An 18,856-nucleotide genomic window follows, 5' to 3' on the forward strand; every position below is an offset into this window, starting at 1 on the left:
TTATTTTTGTGTTTCTTTGTTGCACGGGCACAGATTTATTTATTATTTAGCACTTGTATAACCGCAGATGTCTTCTGCATTGGTGTTTACCCACACATGTGCGTGTGTGTGGCGTATTTACACAAGCATGACATTTGCCTGTGTGGGGGAAATATGCAGAAGTGATCACTGTTTATCCAAGGACAGCCATTTACTTGTATTATCAATGGATGGATGAAAAACTGACAAATGGACAGCATGTGTGAAAGGGGCCTAAATTATCAGCATGTAAATGTTTGTGTGCATATGGTTACAGTTTACCTATGAAGAAACATTCTCTGAATGGAAATCTCTATACCTTGTGCCTGTTTTTATTGTTAGTTGACTCATACAGTACCTCTTTCTGCCTCAGTAGACAGCATGTGACATCAGGGAAATGTAGGCATCCTGTTCCTACATGAACTTTGTTCAAAAACTCTGGAAACATGTTCTTCTCACTTATTCTCATGCTGATGAATACTCACAAAAAAATGCAGTGTCCCCACTCACTAAGCCATCGACACACATCATGACATCATAATACACTGTGAATCAGCAGCAAAGACAAAGACTGGATTGTGAATCATCCCACCATTAGCTGCTTCTTAGCTGCTTTCCATACATATATGGTTCTCGGTTCACAAGGAGCCATTCCTCCTACAATTTTGAGACTGCTCTGGTTAACAGGCGTAAACTAAAAAAACTTTCATTTTAAAACCTCATAATTAGGAATGTAAAGTATGTAAAGTGAAATTCTATTTTCCTGTATCTGATTTATAATTACAGATCTGCCCACTGGAAAAAAATGGGTATAAAAAGTTCAAAATCTTTAGGATGTATAGCAGAAATTCACCAAATACTACACTGCGGAAACAAGACCGTAAATCTCAAAATCCTTTTTTTTTTGTTAAGAGTCCATGGTTAAGATGATTGTACAAAGACTTTTGGCCAAGCAGCCATAGTCAGAGCTCCTGGGTCTATGACTAAGGCTGCTTAGCTGAAACGCATTCGATTTGCACCACCATTCTAACCATGGAAATGTTAACAATAAAGAATTTTGAAGTTTACAGTTGAGCTCTGGCATTTGTAGTATTTGGAAGGATGAGCAGGAACCCAGCCATAGAGCTGACACTTTATGGATCATGTTGGCTGAGAGGTAGAGCTTTTCTATACAGGGAAATTTTTTAACATGGGTTCCTATGGAACATGTTCACATCAATGCATTTTTGTGCCTCTGCATTTTTGGAAAGGGTCATGGACTTTTTTTCCAGTAAAATGCAGCGTTTTGCATGTAATAGACTTCAATAGACCCGCATCCAAAATGCGATTTTGCCGCAATTTGCGATTTTTTTTCTTTTGCACTGTATATAGCTGGTTGTTAAGGAGGAGGCGGGGTAGCCGGCCGCCATGTACTTAACCACTTCCCAACCGCCGCACGACTATGTACGTCCTAAGTTTGAACGGGGATATCGTTGTTATGGCAGCAGCTAGCTGCCATAACCCCGGTATCCCCGTTTTCGTGCGGCGGCCGGCTTTCAGATAAAAGTGGTCCCTGCGGCGGATTCGCCGCGAGATCACTTTTATCGGTGGCGGGAGAGGGCCCCCCCCCCTCCCGCCGCGATCCGGTGCCCTCCGCCGCTTACCGGAGCCGTCGGTAGCGGCGGAGGCGATCGCGTCCTCTGCCGTGCTGTGTATAGAGACGAATGAGGCCAAGATGGCGCTCACTCGTCTCCATGACACTGCTGGGCGGAAGCGACGTCAAAACGTCACTTCCGTCCACGCCTCTTAAAGGCATATTTTTTCAAATGTCATTTTTCTAAATTACTTTTTTTTTTTTTTTTTTTTTTTATTGCATTTTAGTGTAAATATGAGATCTGAGGTCTTTTTGACCCCAGATCTCATATTTAAGAGGTCCTGCCATGCTTTTTTCTATTACAAGGGATGTTTACATTCCTTGTAATAGAAATAAAAGTGACACAATTTTTTTTTTTTTTTTAAAGTGTAAAAATAAATAAAATATTGTAAAATAAATAATAAAAATAAAAAAAAAATTTTTTAAAACCCCCCTGTCCCGACGAGCTCGCGCGCAGAAGCGAACGCATACGCGAGTAGCGCCCGCATATGAAAACGGTGGTCAAACCACACATGTGAGGTATCGCCGTGACCGGTAGAGCGAGAGCAATAATTCTAGCCCTAGACCTCCTCTGTAGCGCAAAATATGCTACCTGTAGAATTTTTTAAACGTCGCCTATGGAGATTTTTGAGGGTAAAAGTTTGACGCCATTCCACGAGCGGGCGCAATTTTCAAGCATGACATGTTGGGTATCAATTTACTCGGCATAACATTATATTTCACAATATAAAAAAAAAATTGGGATAACTTTACTGTTGTTTTATTTTTTTATTCAAAAAAGTGAATTTTTTCCAAAAAAAAGTGCGCTTATAAGACCGCTGCGCAAATACGGTGCAAAAAAAAGTATTGCAATGACCGCCATTGTATTCTCTAGGGTGTTAGAAGAAAAACCATATATAATGTTTGGGGGTTCTAAGTAATTTTCTAGCAGAAAAACCTGTTTTAAACATGTAAACACCTAAAATCCAAAACGAGGCTGGTCTTAAAGTGGTTAACAACCAATGAGTCATCAGCTGTCAGCGGGCTTCCCCGCTGAACATAAAAAAAAATAATTGCCAGCTAAAAAAAAAAAAAAAAATCATGAAGAAATACAGCGGGGCGTCCCCCCCAGGTCCTTACCAGGCCCTTACCAGGCCCTTGGGTCTAGTATGGATTCGGTGGGGACCCCCCCATGCCATTTTAAAAATTATGTGGCGTCTCCCCCCAAAATCCATACCAGACCCTTATCCGAGCATGCCGCCCAGCAGGTCAGGAAAGGGAGGGGACGAGCAAGCACCCCCCTCCTGAACTATACCAGAGCACTTTGTCTCCATGTTGATGGAGACCAGGGCCTCTTCCCGACAACCCGTGCCCGGTGATTGTCGGTGTCTGCGAGCGCCCAGATCCCGCCCCCCTATGTGAATGAGCATGGGGTACATTGTACCCCTGCCCATTCACCAAAAAAAAGTAGTGTAGTGTGACGAAATACAGTGGACAGTTTTTTATTAAGAATATCTGCTTCCCTGCTTCTTCCTTTGGTCTTCCTCCATCTTCTCCCACATCTTCATCCTCCAGGCTTCTCCTGCTTCTTCTGCTTCTTCTTCCACTCTCTTCTTCTTTCTTCTGTCTAATTTGTCTGGTGTTCTTCTTCCTCTGCCGCCGCCGACCCACCTCCGATGCAGAATCCTGCCTTCGCCGCTACCCTCCTCCGATGCGGAGTCCCGCTGATCTGTCCGTACCGATGTCAAGCAAGGGGGTAGGGTCTCCGGACGACTTAATCTGATGGCCACGCCCCCATAGTTATCCAAGAAATGCTTGACATCGGCGCGGACAGATCAGCGGGACGCAGCATCAGAGGAGGGTCAGCAGTGGGAACGGGACTTCGCATCGGAGGTGGGGGCAAGGTGCTTTGGGGTGGGGGGTATGGAGCCCCCCGCCCCAAAGCACCCATCCTCCTATGTTGAGGGCATGCAGCCTGGTATGGTTCAGGAGGAGGGGGGCGCTCCCTCGTCCCCTCCCTTTCCTGACCTGCATGCTCGGATAAGGGTCTGGTATGGATTTTGGGGGGGACCCCACGCCATTTTTTTTTTTTTCACATTTTGACGTGGGGGGGTCCCCTCTGGATCCATACTAGACCCAAGGGCCTGGTATGGACCTGGGGGGAGCCCACGCTGGTTTTTTTCACAATTTTTTTTTTTTTTAGCTGCTTATACTTTTTTTTTTTTTTACATTCAGCTGATGACTCATCGGTTGTTAAGGACATGGCAGCTGGCTTCCAGGCCCCCTCCTTAGCAACCAGCTATATACAGTGTAAAAAACACGCAAATCGCTGCAAAATCGTGGTAAAACCGCATGTTCAAAAACGCAGCAAGCACTGCAAGAAGCACTGCAGTAACGCTCAAAAGCAACATGCATAGATGTGAATCGAACCTAAGATCCAGAGAGACAGCTCCAGGGCCCACTCCTTCAAAGTTAGGTATGGCAGCTTTTTTTCCTGTTGTAAATGTAGTTTTTACTATTGCTGTGCCATGAAAATCATCCCACCAGACATCAATAATCTGTTTTCTTTCTTGCAGGTTTAAGTTTACTTGATCTTAATAAAAAAAACTTTTATGAGGTAAGAACATTTTGTTTCATCAGAATCCACTTGTATGATCATGCCATTGTAGGCATGTGGACCTAAATGCAGCTGTGATTTGTGTTTTTAAGTTATGTACTTTCTTATTATCTTGAGGTATTTATTGTAGAAGTTTTTGAATGCAAAACATGAAATGTTAAAGGGTAAATCCACTTTTGTGGAAAAAAAATAATAAAAAAAAATATATAGCTTATACAATTGCGACACAAGTCATATTGTAATTGATTGTTGTTAAAAATTACCTTTCCTTTTCAATCTGCAGCTCTGTAATTTTCTGTAAAATGCAATGCAATATGGCTACATGGAGGTGTTCTGTAAACAGACTGTACAGCCCCCCAGTTATGTCATTTCCTGCTTGTGTGATTGGCTCACTGATTTTCTCAGAAGTCTGCACTAAGATACAAGCCAGATTTTTGGCATCCCCTAAATTTTTGGTGATATCCTCCCAATAGGAAAAGGGATGCAGACACTGCAATTTTCATCATTAGAGCCCTGCAGGTGCAGCAGGTGATTGACAATTACAAATCACTCCCATACAGATTCACTCTGCACAGACAAAGAAAATTAGTTACTCCTTCAGAATAACAAAAGGTAGAACTCTGCAACAAAGTTTGTCAAAATCCCTGCAATGTACAAAGATCATCCAGAAGGGAATATTTTTTTCTCAACAAAAGTGAAGTTACTCTTTAAAGGTGAAATGTAGAGGTGTGACAAGACACTTCTTTTGCTGAAGCAAGTGTCATTTTTACCATGTTAGAATGTACTAAATGTACTTAGTTTTTATATTTATTACCGGTACTTATATAATGCCATAAATTTACACAGCTCTTTACATATACCGTATTTATCGGCGTATAACACGCACTTTTTTCCCCTTAAAATCAGGGTGTGTGTTATACGCCGATCCCCGCTAATTTTGATCGATCGGGGCAATCGCCGCCGACATACACATAGCGTGTAGGTTGAAAAATGTCGCCGCGGAGTTCGCAGGGACTCGGCGGAGCGGAATGAGCGCCGCCGAGATCACAGTGAATGGGCGGAGCCGAGAAACACATAGCCGAGTGTACTCGGCTCTTCTCGGCGCCGCTCACAGTCACGCCCAGTCCCGCCATTGAACCTGTGTTATGTCCATCATAGGGCGGGACTGGGCGTGACTGTGAGTGGCGCCGAGAAGAATCGAGTACACTCGGCTATGTGTATCTCGGCTCTGCCCAGTCACTGTGATCTCGGCGGCGCTCGTTCAGCTCCGCCTAGTCCCTGCAAACTCCGCGGTGCCATTTTTAAATCTGTAACGGACACTGGGGGCAAGGCTGCACTGACCACTGGGGCAAGGCTGCACTGGGGCAAAGATGCACTGACAAGGCTGCACTGGGGTAAAGCTGCACTGACAAGGCTTCACTGGGGCAAAGCTGCACTGACAAGGCTGCACTGGGGCAAAGCTGCACTGACAAGGCTGCACTGGGGCAAAGCTGCACTGACAAGGCTGCACTGGGGCAAAGCTGCACTGACAAGGCTGCACTGGGGCAAAGCTGCACTGACAAGGCTGCACTGGGGCAAAGCTGCACTGACAAGGCTGCAATGGACACTGGGGCAAGGCTGCACGGACACTGAAAAGGCTGCAATGACACCGACAAGGCTGCAGATGGACACGATAAGGCTGCATTGATGGGCATTTTAATGTAAGTTTTTTTTCCTTAAACTTCCCTCCTAAAAGTTTTTTTCCTTAAAATTCCCTCCTAAACTTGGGGTGCGTGTTATATGCCTGCACGTGTTATACGCCGATAAATATGGTATATTGTATATTCACATTAGTCCGGGCCTTCAAGGAGCTTACAATCCAAAGTACCTAACTCACATTCATACATACACATACAAGGGCCATTTTTAAAAATTTTAGACAGGAGCCAACTAACCTACCAGCATGTCTTTGGAGCATGAGAGGAAATCTACGCAGGCACAGGGAGAACAAGCAAACTCCATACTGTAGTGCTGAGGTTAGGATTTGAACCCTAACAACCCTAGTGGTGCCAGGCAGAACTGCTAACCAAAGTCAAAAGGGCAACACTGTGGATAAGTGATCTCTTTAGTGTTATCTCTTAGCTGAGTCATGACTACGCTTAATATGTTAGCCTAAGGCATGCTAAAAGGCAATGCCAAGTAAAATGAAAAAAGTATTTTATACCAAAACATGCACAATCCTTCTCCATAAATCTAGTTCAAAGCAAGACTTCCAGAAAATGAATTAGACTATTAGATATGTGCAGTTTATGTGCTACCCTACCCACTGATTAGGTAGTATGGCATTGGAAGGCCCTATCCTTTTTAAGTACAGAGGAAAACGTATCATATTGGCCTACCAAACCTAGCTAAATATGCAATTTTTAACATTGTTAACACAAGGAAGGATACAAACAACCCCTTGTAAGATTCAGTATGGCCATTAAGTATTATTTATTTTGGCATGAAAAATATGAGTCCTTCCTTAGTGATGTATGCATTAGTGCTAATAAAAATAAGCTATTAGACTGGACGGGCAGCTATCTGAATACATTATGTTCTGCTACTGACAAGGAGAGACTTCTGGAGGTGTCCTTTGCGATAAAGTAGAATCGATTTATTTGGAATTCTTTCAATACATAGGTCTATCAGAAAATATTTAGCTACATTTTTTAAATGTTACAATATAGTGAAGTAGGGAAAGATTAGAATTTCTGGCATTTTATTTCTGTTTTTGTCCCCTCTAGGCAGAGTCACTCCTAGTCACTCCAGACTGTACATCCATAACTGCTGGTTTACAGCACAGATGCAGCCTCATTTTTTTATCACTAAAAGGCAATATTTGCATGGCTTTACCAACTCTTCTAAAATTAAGGCATAATTGTTTTAAGCTTGGGATGGAAGTTAGACATGTAGATACCTACTGATGTAAGAATCTTCTTCTTTGTATGCGTCCAGCAGGGATCACTGCAGGTACTTGCTGGCTGTACGGACCGCCACGAATAGCTGCGGCCACCAGCGACCTGTCATTATAGTGAATGGGTTTTGGTGGCCGCAGCTAGCTGCTCACAGCAGCAACAGGAATCAGAAGATTGCTGTCACTGCAATTCACATCGGATCAAATCACCTGTAAGAATGCTGCTGTAATCTGTATCTGAATGGCTGTATATTATTAAGAAAGCACTTCGCAGCTACAGTTCGCACTCCGGCTCTTAGTGCGGGGAGATTTGAACTCCCTGCTGCACTGCTGGCCCTGGGGAAAGTTACATTGCCAAAGTAAATTCTTTTGAGTGTGGAGAAATGAGAACAGACTTTTTACTGCCCGTATTTTATTTTATATATAGTATTAGAGAAGATCACAATGAGAGCTTTTACATGGACAGTGCACATACCTTACTACTCAGTGCTTTTGCTTAGGACCACACTAGTAACATTTACCCTACAGATGCGACAATTTTAACATCTAAAGAGATAGTTGGTCTGTGTATTAACTAAAAGTAAAACTAATCAGTATGTACTGTTGGTTGAATACGTTTTAGCATTCATTAAAACCTATTCAATTCATGGTTGTGCATTTTTGTAAATGAAACTAGTTCTTCAACTGCAGACATGCCAAAAAAGTAGTAACCAATAGTGGGTATTTTTCTTGGTGGATATAATCACCTATGAGATATACCCATCTAAAAGGACACACAAAACAGTTCAACAGGATAAGGATCCATACCAGGCTTAGAAAAGGTACAGTATAAGTGAATGTTATATAAAATCTCTCTTAATTCTCAAAATAAATGTTTTTTCTTATCTGTGAATCCCCCAAGTACAAAAATATCTTCCTGTGTCACACAGTGGGACAAAGTGATATTTTTGTACTAGGGGATTTACAGTCAAGAAAAACATGTTCTTCTTGTATGATAAAGAGATTTTTATACCAATCCCTTAAAGTGTTACTAAACCCACAACAGTCAAATCAGTCTGTATATGCAGTAAAGCATGCTTGTTATACTCACTGTGGAACCTAAGGGGTTAATAATCTGCATTGTATAAAAATGCTGTTTGATCCTGTCTTCTCCGTTCCTCCCTTTCTACCGCAGTCCCCAATCCATCTCCTGGTAGAACAGAGGCTAAGTGACATGCTGCACAGGCTACGTTTGGTGTGTATTGCTAGAGAGATTTTTTTTTTCAGAGCCAATCAGTACTGTCCAGACAGAGGTTCAGGGGTCATGCAGCCTCCTAGGACAGTCAGAGGAGAATGAAAACTCCAAGCTTTAACCATACACTTCTAAAAGCCACGAGACTGCTCTAACTGCTGATGAGAAAAAGGTATATAGCAGTTTATATTTACTAAAACTATTGCATTTCCATGTTCTGTGTACTGTGGGAAACCAGATATAGAGAATGCAGGGTCCTGGGTTTAGTAACACTTTAAGCCTCGTACACACTACTAGTTCACACTGCTACTACAACAGTTCAGGTCAGAGCCACTGTACTAACAATCTGATGTTAGTACAGTGATCTCCCCTGCTGTGCTATTGTGTTTTGACCTGAAGGCATTACTGCCGGTTTCCCTTTCTTACGATGCCGGCGCCTACACCCAAAGCTGATTGATGAATCGGCTCAGGGTGCTGACATTGCGGGATACCTGGACAGGTAAGTGTCCTTATATTAAAAGTCAGCAGCTACAGTATTTGTATTGTTTTCCAGACTGGAGCTCTGCTTTAAAGCTTGAAGGAGGAGTTTGCATTCTCCTCTGACTGTCCTATGAGGCTGCATGACCCCTGACCCTCTCTCTGGTTAGTGCTGATTGGCCCTGTGCTGATCACATGCACCCTCCTAAAAGAAAAAAAACTCTCTAGCAATACACACCAGACTGAGCATGTGCAGAGTGCCTCCAAGGCTCTGTGCTATCAGCAGATTGATTGGGAACAGAAAAAGAAGGGGAGGATCAGAGAAGACAGAATCAAACAGCCTTTTTACACAAGGTGGAGGATTAGGTTCCATAGTGAGTATAACAAGCATGCTTTACTGCATATAAAGACTGACTTTACTGTTGCGGGTTTAGTAATACTTTAAATCTACAGGCATACAATAATTTCATTTTGCATTTGATCTTGTTTTTCTTGGAACAACTTTGACACTTGAAAGAATTTTAGACATATTGGTATATTTATTGTGTGTGTGGGAGAATCTTGTGTAAATAAAGACTTGTTTTTCATCTTGGCTATGCCAGTAGAGAGAAACTGAGTTTATGTCTTAGAGAGACCAAGTAGACAGCAGGCTCACTATAGAGCCAACCGGTTTATGGCGGTAACAGTCAGGAACTGCGTTTAGAAAAATCTTACGACATCAAGTATTTATTGTGTGCAGTGCTGATAGCCGAGATGTTTGGCACAGTAATCTTGGCGCTGTTCCACGAAAATCTAAAATGCTGTAAATCACAACAAAAAGATATTTAGATAAATATGGATACATCAGCAGTTTACGCTTCTATAAAATTCATTGTTTAGATATACTTTATTCATCCTTTCAAAATGAACCTGTTCCCAGACTATGCACATACATTTTCTATTCTGTAGATATAGGCATTGTGGAGAAATCAAAGGCACCAGAATATTAGCTGTTATTCTATTACTTTGTTAGTGCAGAATGTTTGCATCCTGCCAACTATTTAATGCTAACATATAGCAAGTGTTTCTTCATAGAAATAAATCTACATGGCTCATTCATACTTGTGGCCGGGGAAGCAGAAAAATAGGCAGTTGATCTCCAGTTTTGCCATCCGCCTTAACCTTACACAAATGGCGGTTGTATCCATGCTGCAGCAAAGCATCACAGCCACTACAAAAATGATAATACCCCTTGTCAGATTTGGTGTGCAGTACTGCCACTAAAAACAACCCATTCAGGTGAATTGGGCCATGCCACAATCTCCCTACGATCGCATGCAATACACATGGTCGTAGCACAGTAGTGTGGGCTTTTCAGGGTTAAACGGGTATTTAGGCAACATATCGCCTCCCAGACACCTGTCAATCACCCTCTGAAAGTTGATTCATATTTATAGGGGTAGCAAAGGCTACCACCAGTGTAAACAGGTCCTAAGCCCCCATTTACATCAATGCTTCTGCATGGCCATGCATTTTTTATTGTGTTTTGTATCAGATTTTTGACGCACGTTTTTGCTCATTTTTTTGCATTTTTTTAATGCAATTTCATGTTTGTTTTGGCAAGTGCCAAGCTGTGACATCAGGTAAATAACCTTTAATACGACCTGGTATCCTGTGAGTTTAGCATTCCAGTAAAATCCTAATTATACCTAAACACCCCCATCCTAAAGGTCCGTACACAAGATACGAAAATGGGAAATGTAAAATATCGTCCGCCGAACGATCTGCCGATTTTCGGATTGTTAGTACGGTGCTTTCGACAGCCGATTCTGGTTTTTCGTCCAACAAAAGCTGGATGTGCAGACTATAAAATTTTTGTGGTACCTGAACTCAACGTCTGATTTTCGTTTTAATTAGTACGGTTTTCATACGAAAAAAAATCATAAGAGCAAGACTACACATGCTCAGAATAAAAGAATACATACAAAACTAGTCAACACATTACGTCACTTCTGAAGTTGTATTCTGTCGTACGAGAATTTTCGCATGGTGCATTCAACAAAAAACGGACGAACGGTCGTCCGAAAATCTGATCACGTGTACGTGTATTCTAACTACCCTGTAAAGTAAAAATTTCTATAGTTACCTATTTTGAGGGCGCTCCAGTCTGGTCGCATGATTGAGTCCCGGCTCCAGCTTCAGAGTAGAGGAGAGACAGCCGACAATGAATGCCTCACAGTAAGCCTATGTGTGATGTCATCACCCAGGCTCTGTAGCTGTTGTTGGCAATTTCTCCTCTTCACTGAAGCCAGCAACTGGAGAGATCATGTGACTGGATCGGAGCACCCTCAGAATAGGTATTTACACCTTATAGAAACTATATAAACTATCCATAACACAGCATTACTGATAGCTTGTACTGTAATGCTAGGGACACTCCCTAGCAGCAGGCAAAGGCAAATTGTAACACTGAAGGCCTCTTGAGCCCCCTCCCTAGGGAAAGAGAGCCTTGACTGCTGGGGGCATGGCTAGGTGCATGACAAGAGGAACGATTGGTTGGGACATATGGGATGATCTATATAGTTGTATATAAATAAAGACTTTTTATCTTTCAAAAAGTGTTTCCCAGTGCTAAACCTTTCACCCAATTTCTAAATTGCTGCATTTGTAAATTCCAAAAGCCAACATATAGGAATAGTAGTGGTAAAAAAGTACTTGTGGGTTTAACCAACCATTTTTTGTATAATTATCCTTTTAAGGGGGGTGTGGCAGGGGGCGTGTGCCCTATGCCAACATACTTTTGCTAATAGGTGTCCCTCATTCCCATCTCAGAAAGTTGGAAGGTATGGCTGCACACATACAGTGGGGACGGAAAGTATTCAGACCCCCTTAAATTTATCACTCTTTGTTATATTGCAGCCATTTGCTAAAATCATTTAAGTTAATTTTTTCCTCATTAATGTACACACCGCACCCCATATTGACAGATAAACACAGAATTGTTGACATTTTTGCAGATTTATTAAAAAAGAAAAACTGAAATATCACATGTTCCTAAGTATTCAGACCCTTTGCTCAATATTTAGTAGAAGCTCCCTTTTGATCTAATATAGCCATGAGTCTTTTTGGGAAAGATGCAACAAGTTTTTCACACCTGGATTTGGGGATCCTCTGCCATTCCTTGCAGATCCTCTCCAGTTCTGTCAGGTTGGATGGTAAACGTTGGTGGACAGCCATTTTTAGGTCTCTTCAGAGATGCTCAATTGGGTTTAAGTCGGGGCTCTGGCTGGGCCATTCAAGAACAATCACGGAGTTGTTGTGAAGCCACTCCTTCGTTATTTTAGCTGTGTGCTTAGGGTCATTGTCTTGTTGGAAGGTAAACCTTTGGCCCAGTCTGAGGTCCTGAGCACTCTGGAGAAGGTTTCTGTCCAGGATATCCCTGTACGTGGCCGCATTCATCTTTCCCTCGATTGCAACCAGTCGTCCTGTCCCTGCAGCTGAAAAAAAAAAAAAAAACACCCCCACAGCATGATGCTGCCACCACCATGCTTCACTGTTGGGACTGTATTGGACAGGTGATGAGCAGTGCCTGGTTTTCTCCACACATACCGCTTAGAATTAAGGTCAAAAAGTTCTATCTTGGTCTCCTCAGACCAGAGAATCTTATTTCTCACCATCTTGGAGTCCTTCAGGTGTTTATTAGCAAACTCCATGTGGGCTTTCATGTTTCTTGCACTGAGGAGAGGCTTCCATCGGGCCACTCTGCCATAAAGCCCCGACTGGTGGAGGGCTGCAGTGATGGTTGACTTTCTACAACTTTCTCCCATCTCCCGACTGCATCTCTGGAGCTCAGCCACAGTGATCTTTGGGTTCTTCTTTACTTCTCTCACCAAGGTTTGGCGGAACGGCCAGCTCTAGGAAGGGTTCTGGTCGTCCCAAACGTCTTCCATTTAAGGATTATGGAGGCCACTGTGCTCTTAGGAACCTTAAGTGCAGCAGAAATTTTTTTATAACCTTGGCCAGATCTGTGCCTTGCCACAATTCTGTCTCTGAGCTTTTCAGGCAGTTCCTTTGACCTCATGATTCTCATTTGCTCTAATATGCACTGTGAGCTGTAAGGTGTGTGGCTTTCCTAATCAAGTCCAATTAGTATAATCAAACAAAGCTGGACTCAAATGAAGGTGTAGAACCATCTCAAGGATGATCAGAAGAAATGGAAAGCACCTGAGTTAAATATATGAGTGTCACATCAAAGGGTCTGAATACTTAGGACCATGTGATATTTCAGTTTTTCTTTTTTTATAAATCTGCAAAAATGTCAACAATTCTGCGTTTTTCTGTCAATATGGAGTGCTGTGTGTACATTAATGAGGAAAAAAATGTACTTAAATGATTTTAGCAAATGGCTTCAATATAAAAAAGAGTGAAAAATTTAAGGAGGTCTGAATACTTTCCGTCCCCACTGTATATCTCATGATAGCTACAATCGTGAACAATGCTGTCTGTGATCAACTGAAGAACATAGAAAAGGAGAAACATAGTTAAAATGGCAGTCAATGCAAAAACAAATGTGAACTTTGCAATTCTAAACCAAGACAGATTTTTTTTTTTTCAGGAAATGGTTCAGGAAACCTCTGTTTATTTTTTAACTTTCTGCTTTGTACTTCCCGAGACTACTTTCCCATACTCCCTGTCTCAGTGACCACACAGGAAGTGAGGCTGAGCTAGATAACTGTATTGTTAGAAACTGTTATAACTACAATAATACAGGGTGTTTTTGATGATGGCCAGTAGGATTTTGTGATTAGAACTTTGTGACAGAATGTGCATGATAATATGATGATAAAATGATGCATAAAACTGCAGTCAGAATTGTAATCCTTAAAATCCTAAGACTTTGAACAATCAAATACCGCTGATTGCTTGGTTCTCAGGGCTCCCTGAGCAGAGAGCTGGTGACTTTCAGTCACCGCCTCTCTGCTCTGCCCCCCTCGCTCACTGTAGTGCTGGGCTGTGGAGCGGGCGGGAGCGGCTGGCTCAGGCTTTCAGTGGCTCGCTGAGAGGCTGAACCTGGTGCCGGTCCAAGCATGTGGGCTGATCCCGACTTCATTGCCGCGATCTTGCCCGAGCCTGGACCAGCTCTGTGATGTCAACTGATAGTGGGCTTCAACCTGCTGTCTGCTGAAAAGGGATCACAGGAGTGCAGAATGAACTGCACTCCTGTGATCCACAGGAGAAGTACAGCCAAACAAGCTTTGGCTGTACTCCTCCTTTTAAAGGCAATTCTGAAAATTATCCATTTGTCATCCAAATAACTATGTTATAATATGTTTATGATATAATGATTATAGCTGCAAATTACAGTTGAAATCTACTTAATGCTACTGTACATGAGTTAATTAAACATTCAGGTTTATGTAGTTGGGCATATGTTTACATCTATGCTGCTTTTTTCTCAATTAAATTTAGTCAGTGTAAATGAAAAAATGACTCAAACAGTTCAAGCAGGTTTTTTTAACCTAAATGCAATATTCATTTTTAATTGTTTCATATGTGTCATGTGTGGTGACCAAAAAAACTTAAGCCCTTAATGTCCAAATACAGCTCATCCCCCTGGCCTCCAGTCAATCCCTCCTCTCCCCTGTAGACTCCTGCGTAAACTTTCTTTTTTTTAATACTTGACTTTTCTAGAAGGGTGGTCACAAAATTCACAGGGTCCTTTTCAGATCTTCTCCTAGCAGTGGGTGGTGTACTCAATGGTGCAGAGAGCACTGCCAACATGATGTCAGCACTGTTCTCTGCACCATTGTATGTGAATATAAAGCATCATGATAATGTCTCCTCAGAGACCGGGTTATTATTATTATTATTATACAGGATTTATATAGCGCCAACAGTTTACGCAGCACTTTACAATATAAAAGGGAGACAATACAGTTATAATGCAATAAAATACAAGAGGATTAAGAGGGCAATGCTCAGAGGAGCTTACAATCTAATAGGGTGGGGCAGGTGGTACAAAATGTTGTAACTGTGGGGTTCATGACACTCTTCACTCACAAGATATCCTCAGATCTCCTGGTTGAATACCCTGGCTGTCTTTCAACCCAGAACTCAGATAGATCTGCAGGCCACTTATACTTGCCTTCCCTTCCTTTTCTTGGTGGTGCAGTCAACCCAGGGGAATAAGGAACGAGGAGAAGATGATTTGTGTAAGCTCAAAGATGCATCTTGAAGCATCACAGGGCTGAGAACCTGCTCCTCAATCACCATGTACAATTGCTGTCACGTGGGAGGAATCAGAGCAGGTCACATACTCCCAATAACCAGAAGTGCCAGGTATATAACTTTGATTTTCTAGGCCTTTTTCAACCAGGGTGGCAAATTAGGGTTCCTTCAAAAGTTGGTAAGTGGCTAATTGACTTCCAGTTTGTTGTTGCCTGCACAGTTCTAGGGCAAAGCAACGTGACAGAGCCAGCTGCATGACACCAATAATCTTTTTAGCTGTCTGAAAGAGTGGTATTCTGACCACCACTGTACGGTGGGCATTATTTACACTACCCAGCAAAATAAGGGGCATTTTCCCACCAATCCCAATGAACTGGCTTTAGCAGGAGTTCCTCAACACCTGAATATCATTTCAAAGATTCCTCTGTGGTAAAAAAAAGTTGAGTAAGGGTCCTTTCACACGGGACGGATCCATGATGATCCGCCCCGTGAACATCCGCTTGCTCAGCGGGGATTGCTCCGTGGATCCCAGCTGAGAAGGCAGATGACAGGTCTGTCTCCGCACACTGTGCAGCGACTGACCTGTCAGAGTGCTGCTCTCCCCTATGGAGGATCGGATGACGGATGGAAAAGTAGGTTTTTCCTCCGTTACACTTTTTCGGATCGGAGCGGGTCGGATGTCAGCGGACATGTCACCGCTGACATCCGACGCTCCATAGAGGTCTATGGAGGGTCCGTTCAGGTCCGCCTAAAAAACTGACAGGCGGACCTGAACGGATTGTTCATGTGAAAGAGGCCTAAGGCTGCTGTGGGCAGACAGAACAGAAACAGCGTGAAAGTCAGCATAATCAATTTTGGAGGTTTGCCTCAAAGTGGAGCTTCACTCTGTCAATGAACAATGACGATGTTTAATCCTTATGCTGCTAGCATTAGTAAATAGATAGGAAAGCATATCATATTTACTTGTTTTAAACCTTTTCTTCACATTTCTTTAACTTCCTGGTTTCCAGGTCTAGCCAAATTATATTATATGTCCGAGGAGTCTTCAGGAGGGAAGTAAGGGTTTTCTCAGCTAAGCACACCCACCTTCCTTTATGCCAGAGCTAAGGGCAGATGAATTCTATGAAATAAATGCTACATGAATCATCTGCCCTTACTCAAGATGGCCATGGCCAGAAATGCTAGGGTGTGTTTTTCAAAGTGATTTTTTTTTTAGCAAAATAAAGCACGGAGACATTGAATATTAAAAATGAGTTAAATAGCATTTTTGGTTTGTGGTGCTCAGATGCAGTTTAGTTTCACTTTAAAGTAAACTTGATATTTTGCTCTACATGGACAAACTATAGTTTCACTTTAAACTGCCTCTTTAAGTTTCCTTAGATTTTTGGTTTCCTGTTTATCTGTTGCTAGTATTATCGATTGGAATCTGACCTTTTACAGAACCTGGAGCAAAATAAAAAAATGCCACATACACCTAGCAACTAATATATTTTAACCTCCCTGGCGGTATTCCCGAGTCTGGCTCGGGGTGGATTTTCAGTACCAAAAGCGGTAACTCCGAGCCAGACTCGGGATCGCATCGCAGGATCCATGTAGAGTTTACTTACCTTGTCCCCTGTATCCTGCGATGTCTCCCCGCTGTGATCTGCGAGCCGCCGTGATTCACAGTGCCGAGCTCCGTTCCCTGCGAGCGTTGTGACGCACGGGTGATGGAGTTCGGCACCAAATTCAAAAAGTAAAACACACAGTATAGATACTGTATACTGTAATCTTACACATTACAGTACTGTATCAATAATTACACATGCCCTTTGTCCCTAGTGGTTTCTCCAGTGCCCTGCATGCAGTTTTATATTATAAAAACTGATCTTTGTGCCAGGAAACTGGAGATTGTCCATAGCAACCAAAACCGTCCCTTTACATAAAAGTGCTTTTAGATCAGCTAGAAAACAGCGATAATAAATTAGAATCACTCGCAGAATTGAGCGATAGTGATTTGTGGGGAAATCCGTCATCAAACACTGAAAAGTAATGACAGTGACACTTCTGCAACTGAGCAAATTTCAGTGTTTTTGATTTGATTACATTACTGAATAATTTTTATTATTATTATATTATTATTTGGTATAATTGTTTATAGTTATTTATTATATTATAATTTATGATTTCGTTTTCAAACTTTATCATACCCAGGATGTCTACTAGACTCTGGTTTGGACAGATTTAAAGGAATTATTCCTAAGAATTACAGGCCTACAATATAAAACACCAAATTTCCATGCAAAATAATTGTACCGCTTTCAGCACCTAAAATCCGAAATAATCATACCGCCAGGGAGATTAATACATGAAAACAGAGTTTGACCTGACATAACCACTGAGACAAGCCTCCATCCCTGTAATATATGTATATGCAGAAACAAATGGTCATGTGGGACTTTGTGTGAGGCATGTCACATTACAAAGAATATATAAAAATAATAATAATGAAGGTACATGAATGGAAATGTATTAGTTTAAAGAGGAAGTAAAGCCTGGTGGGTTTTACTTCCTTTTTATTTCCCTGCAAAGGTAAAGCATAATGGGCTACTATGCATCTCATAGTAGCCCATTATGTGTCACTTACCTGAAACCGAAGCCTGCGATTTCTCTGTTGTCCCCACGAGCAGGGAGCGTCCATCTTCACCCCTCTTCCTTCCGGGGCCGCGAACTCCGGCTTGGGGGAGGGTGTACAACCACTTTAAAAAACACATTTTGTGATCTTGATACACATGATGCAATTTGTATAAAAAAAATATGGACCCACGAAACAGGCCATAGAAAGCTGACATATGACACATGATTGGTAACAATACATACTGTTTATCTGTTGCTATTATTATTATTATCGACTGATGGAATCTGACCTTTTACAAAACTTGGAACAAAATAAAAAAATGCCACCTACACCTAGCAACTAATATATTTAAACATCGATTCTAAGTGTTTTTCATGTTCAATGTAGTGTTTGTACATCAGGCCCAGTATTCATCCATGCGTATTACATGGAAAGAGTATGTAACATTTTTATGCTTGGGTCTCATTTCACAGACACTTGCTAAGATTAGTCATAATTCAATAGGGAAAAAAAACAGCATGGCAGCTTTATTTACACAGGCAGAGTTCCAAAATGATTAGTCTCGTTTCATTCTTTGTTCCATGGATTGTTCGATGTACAGCATGCCGGCAACATAAACAGTGTTTGCTTTGTGTCTGCAGGTGAGTCTTTCAGGTACAATTGGGACGTTTAACGTAGCTGCAGAGGTAGATGGTGTAACAATAAAAGGAGCGAGTGAAAAAAAGATTACGCTATCAAGCCATCTTCTGGATAATTTGAATCGCCAGCTCCAGCTTATCTCATATACCAACACCATTTTTCATCCAAATACAGCAGACATTGGTAAGTAAATCACATGGCTGTTTGGAACTTGTATTGTTACTCGAAAGACAAGAATGAAACTCAGAGTTTGGTTTTCATATTTGGATTGGTCATTTTAACCAATTTTCATAATACATATTATAGGAGTCATATGTAATATGAGGGTTTTGTTGTTGTTGTGTGTGATCATCATACTTTGAAGCAGCTGAGGACTCAGCACAGCATGCTTTTTGGTATGGGACCTGCCTGTAAAGGATAGCTAGTGTCAGTGTGCAGTAGAATAGTGTTTTGAGGACTCTCTTGAGGATTTAAAGTATAGCTAAAGCCAAATTTCGTTTTAA

The 18,856-nt window shown here is 41.8% G+C and overlaps 1 protein-coding gene across 3 annotated transcripts in view; it reads left to right on the forward strand.

Moving 5' to 3' along the window:
* Positions 1 to 18,856, forward strand: part of B4GALNT1 (beta-1,4-N-acetyl-galactosaminyltransferase 1) — a 254,061-nt gene that overhangs the window by 196,398 nt on the left and 38,807 nt on the right. For all 3 annotated transcript variants that reach the window (XM_073613757.1, XM_073613758.1, XM_073613756.1), the window contains 2 exons: positions 4,207 to 4,247; positions 18,356 to 18,536. In XM_073613757.1, coding sequence (XP_073469858.1) covers positions 4,207 to 4,247; positions 18,356 to 18,536 — 222 coding nt within the window. The remainder of the gene's footprint in view (positions 1 to 4,206; positions 4,248 to 18,355; positions 18,537 to 18,856) is intronic.

Source organism: Aquarana catesbeiana, linkage group LG02 (genome assembly GCF_042186555.1).
Source record: "Aquarana catesbeiana isolate 2022-GZ linkage group LG02, ASM4218655v1, whole genome shotgun sequence".
In the NCBI taxonomy this organism is placed as follows: Eukaryota; Metazoa; Chordata; class Amphibia; order Anura; family Ranidae; genus Aquarana; species Aquarana catesbeiana.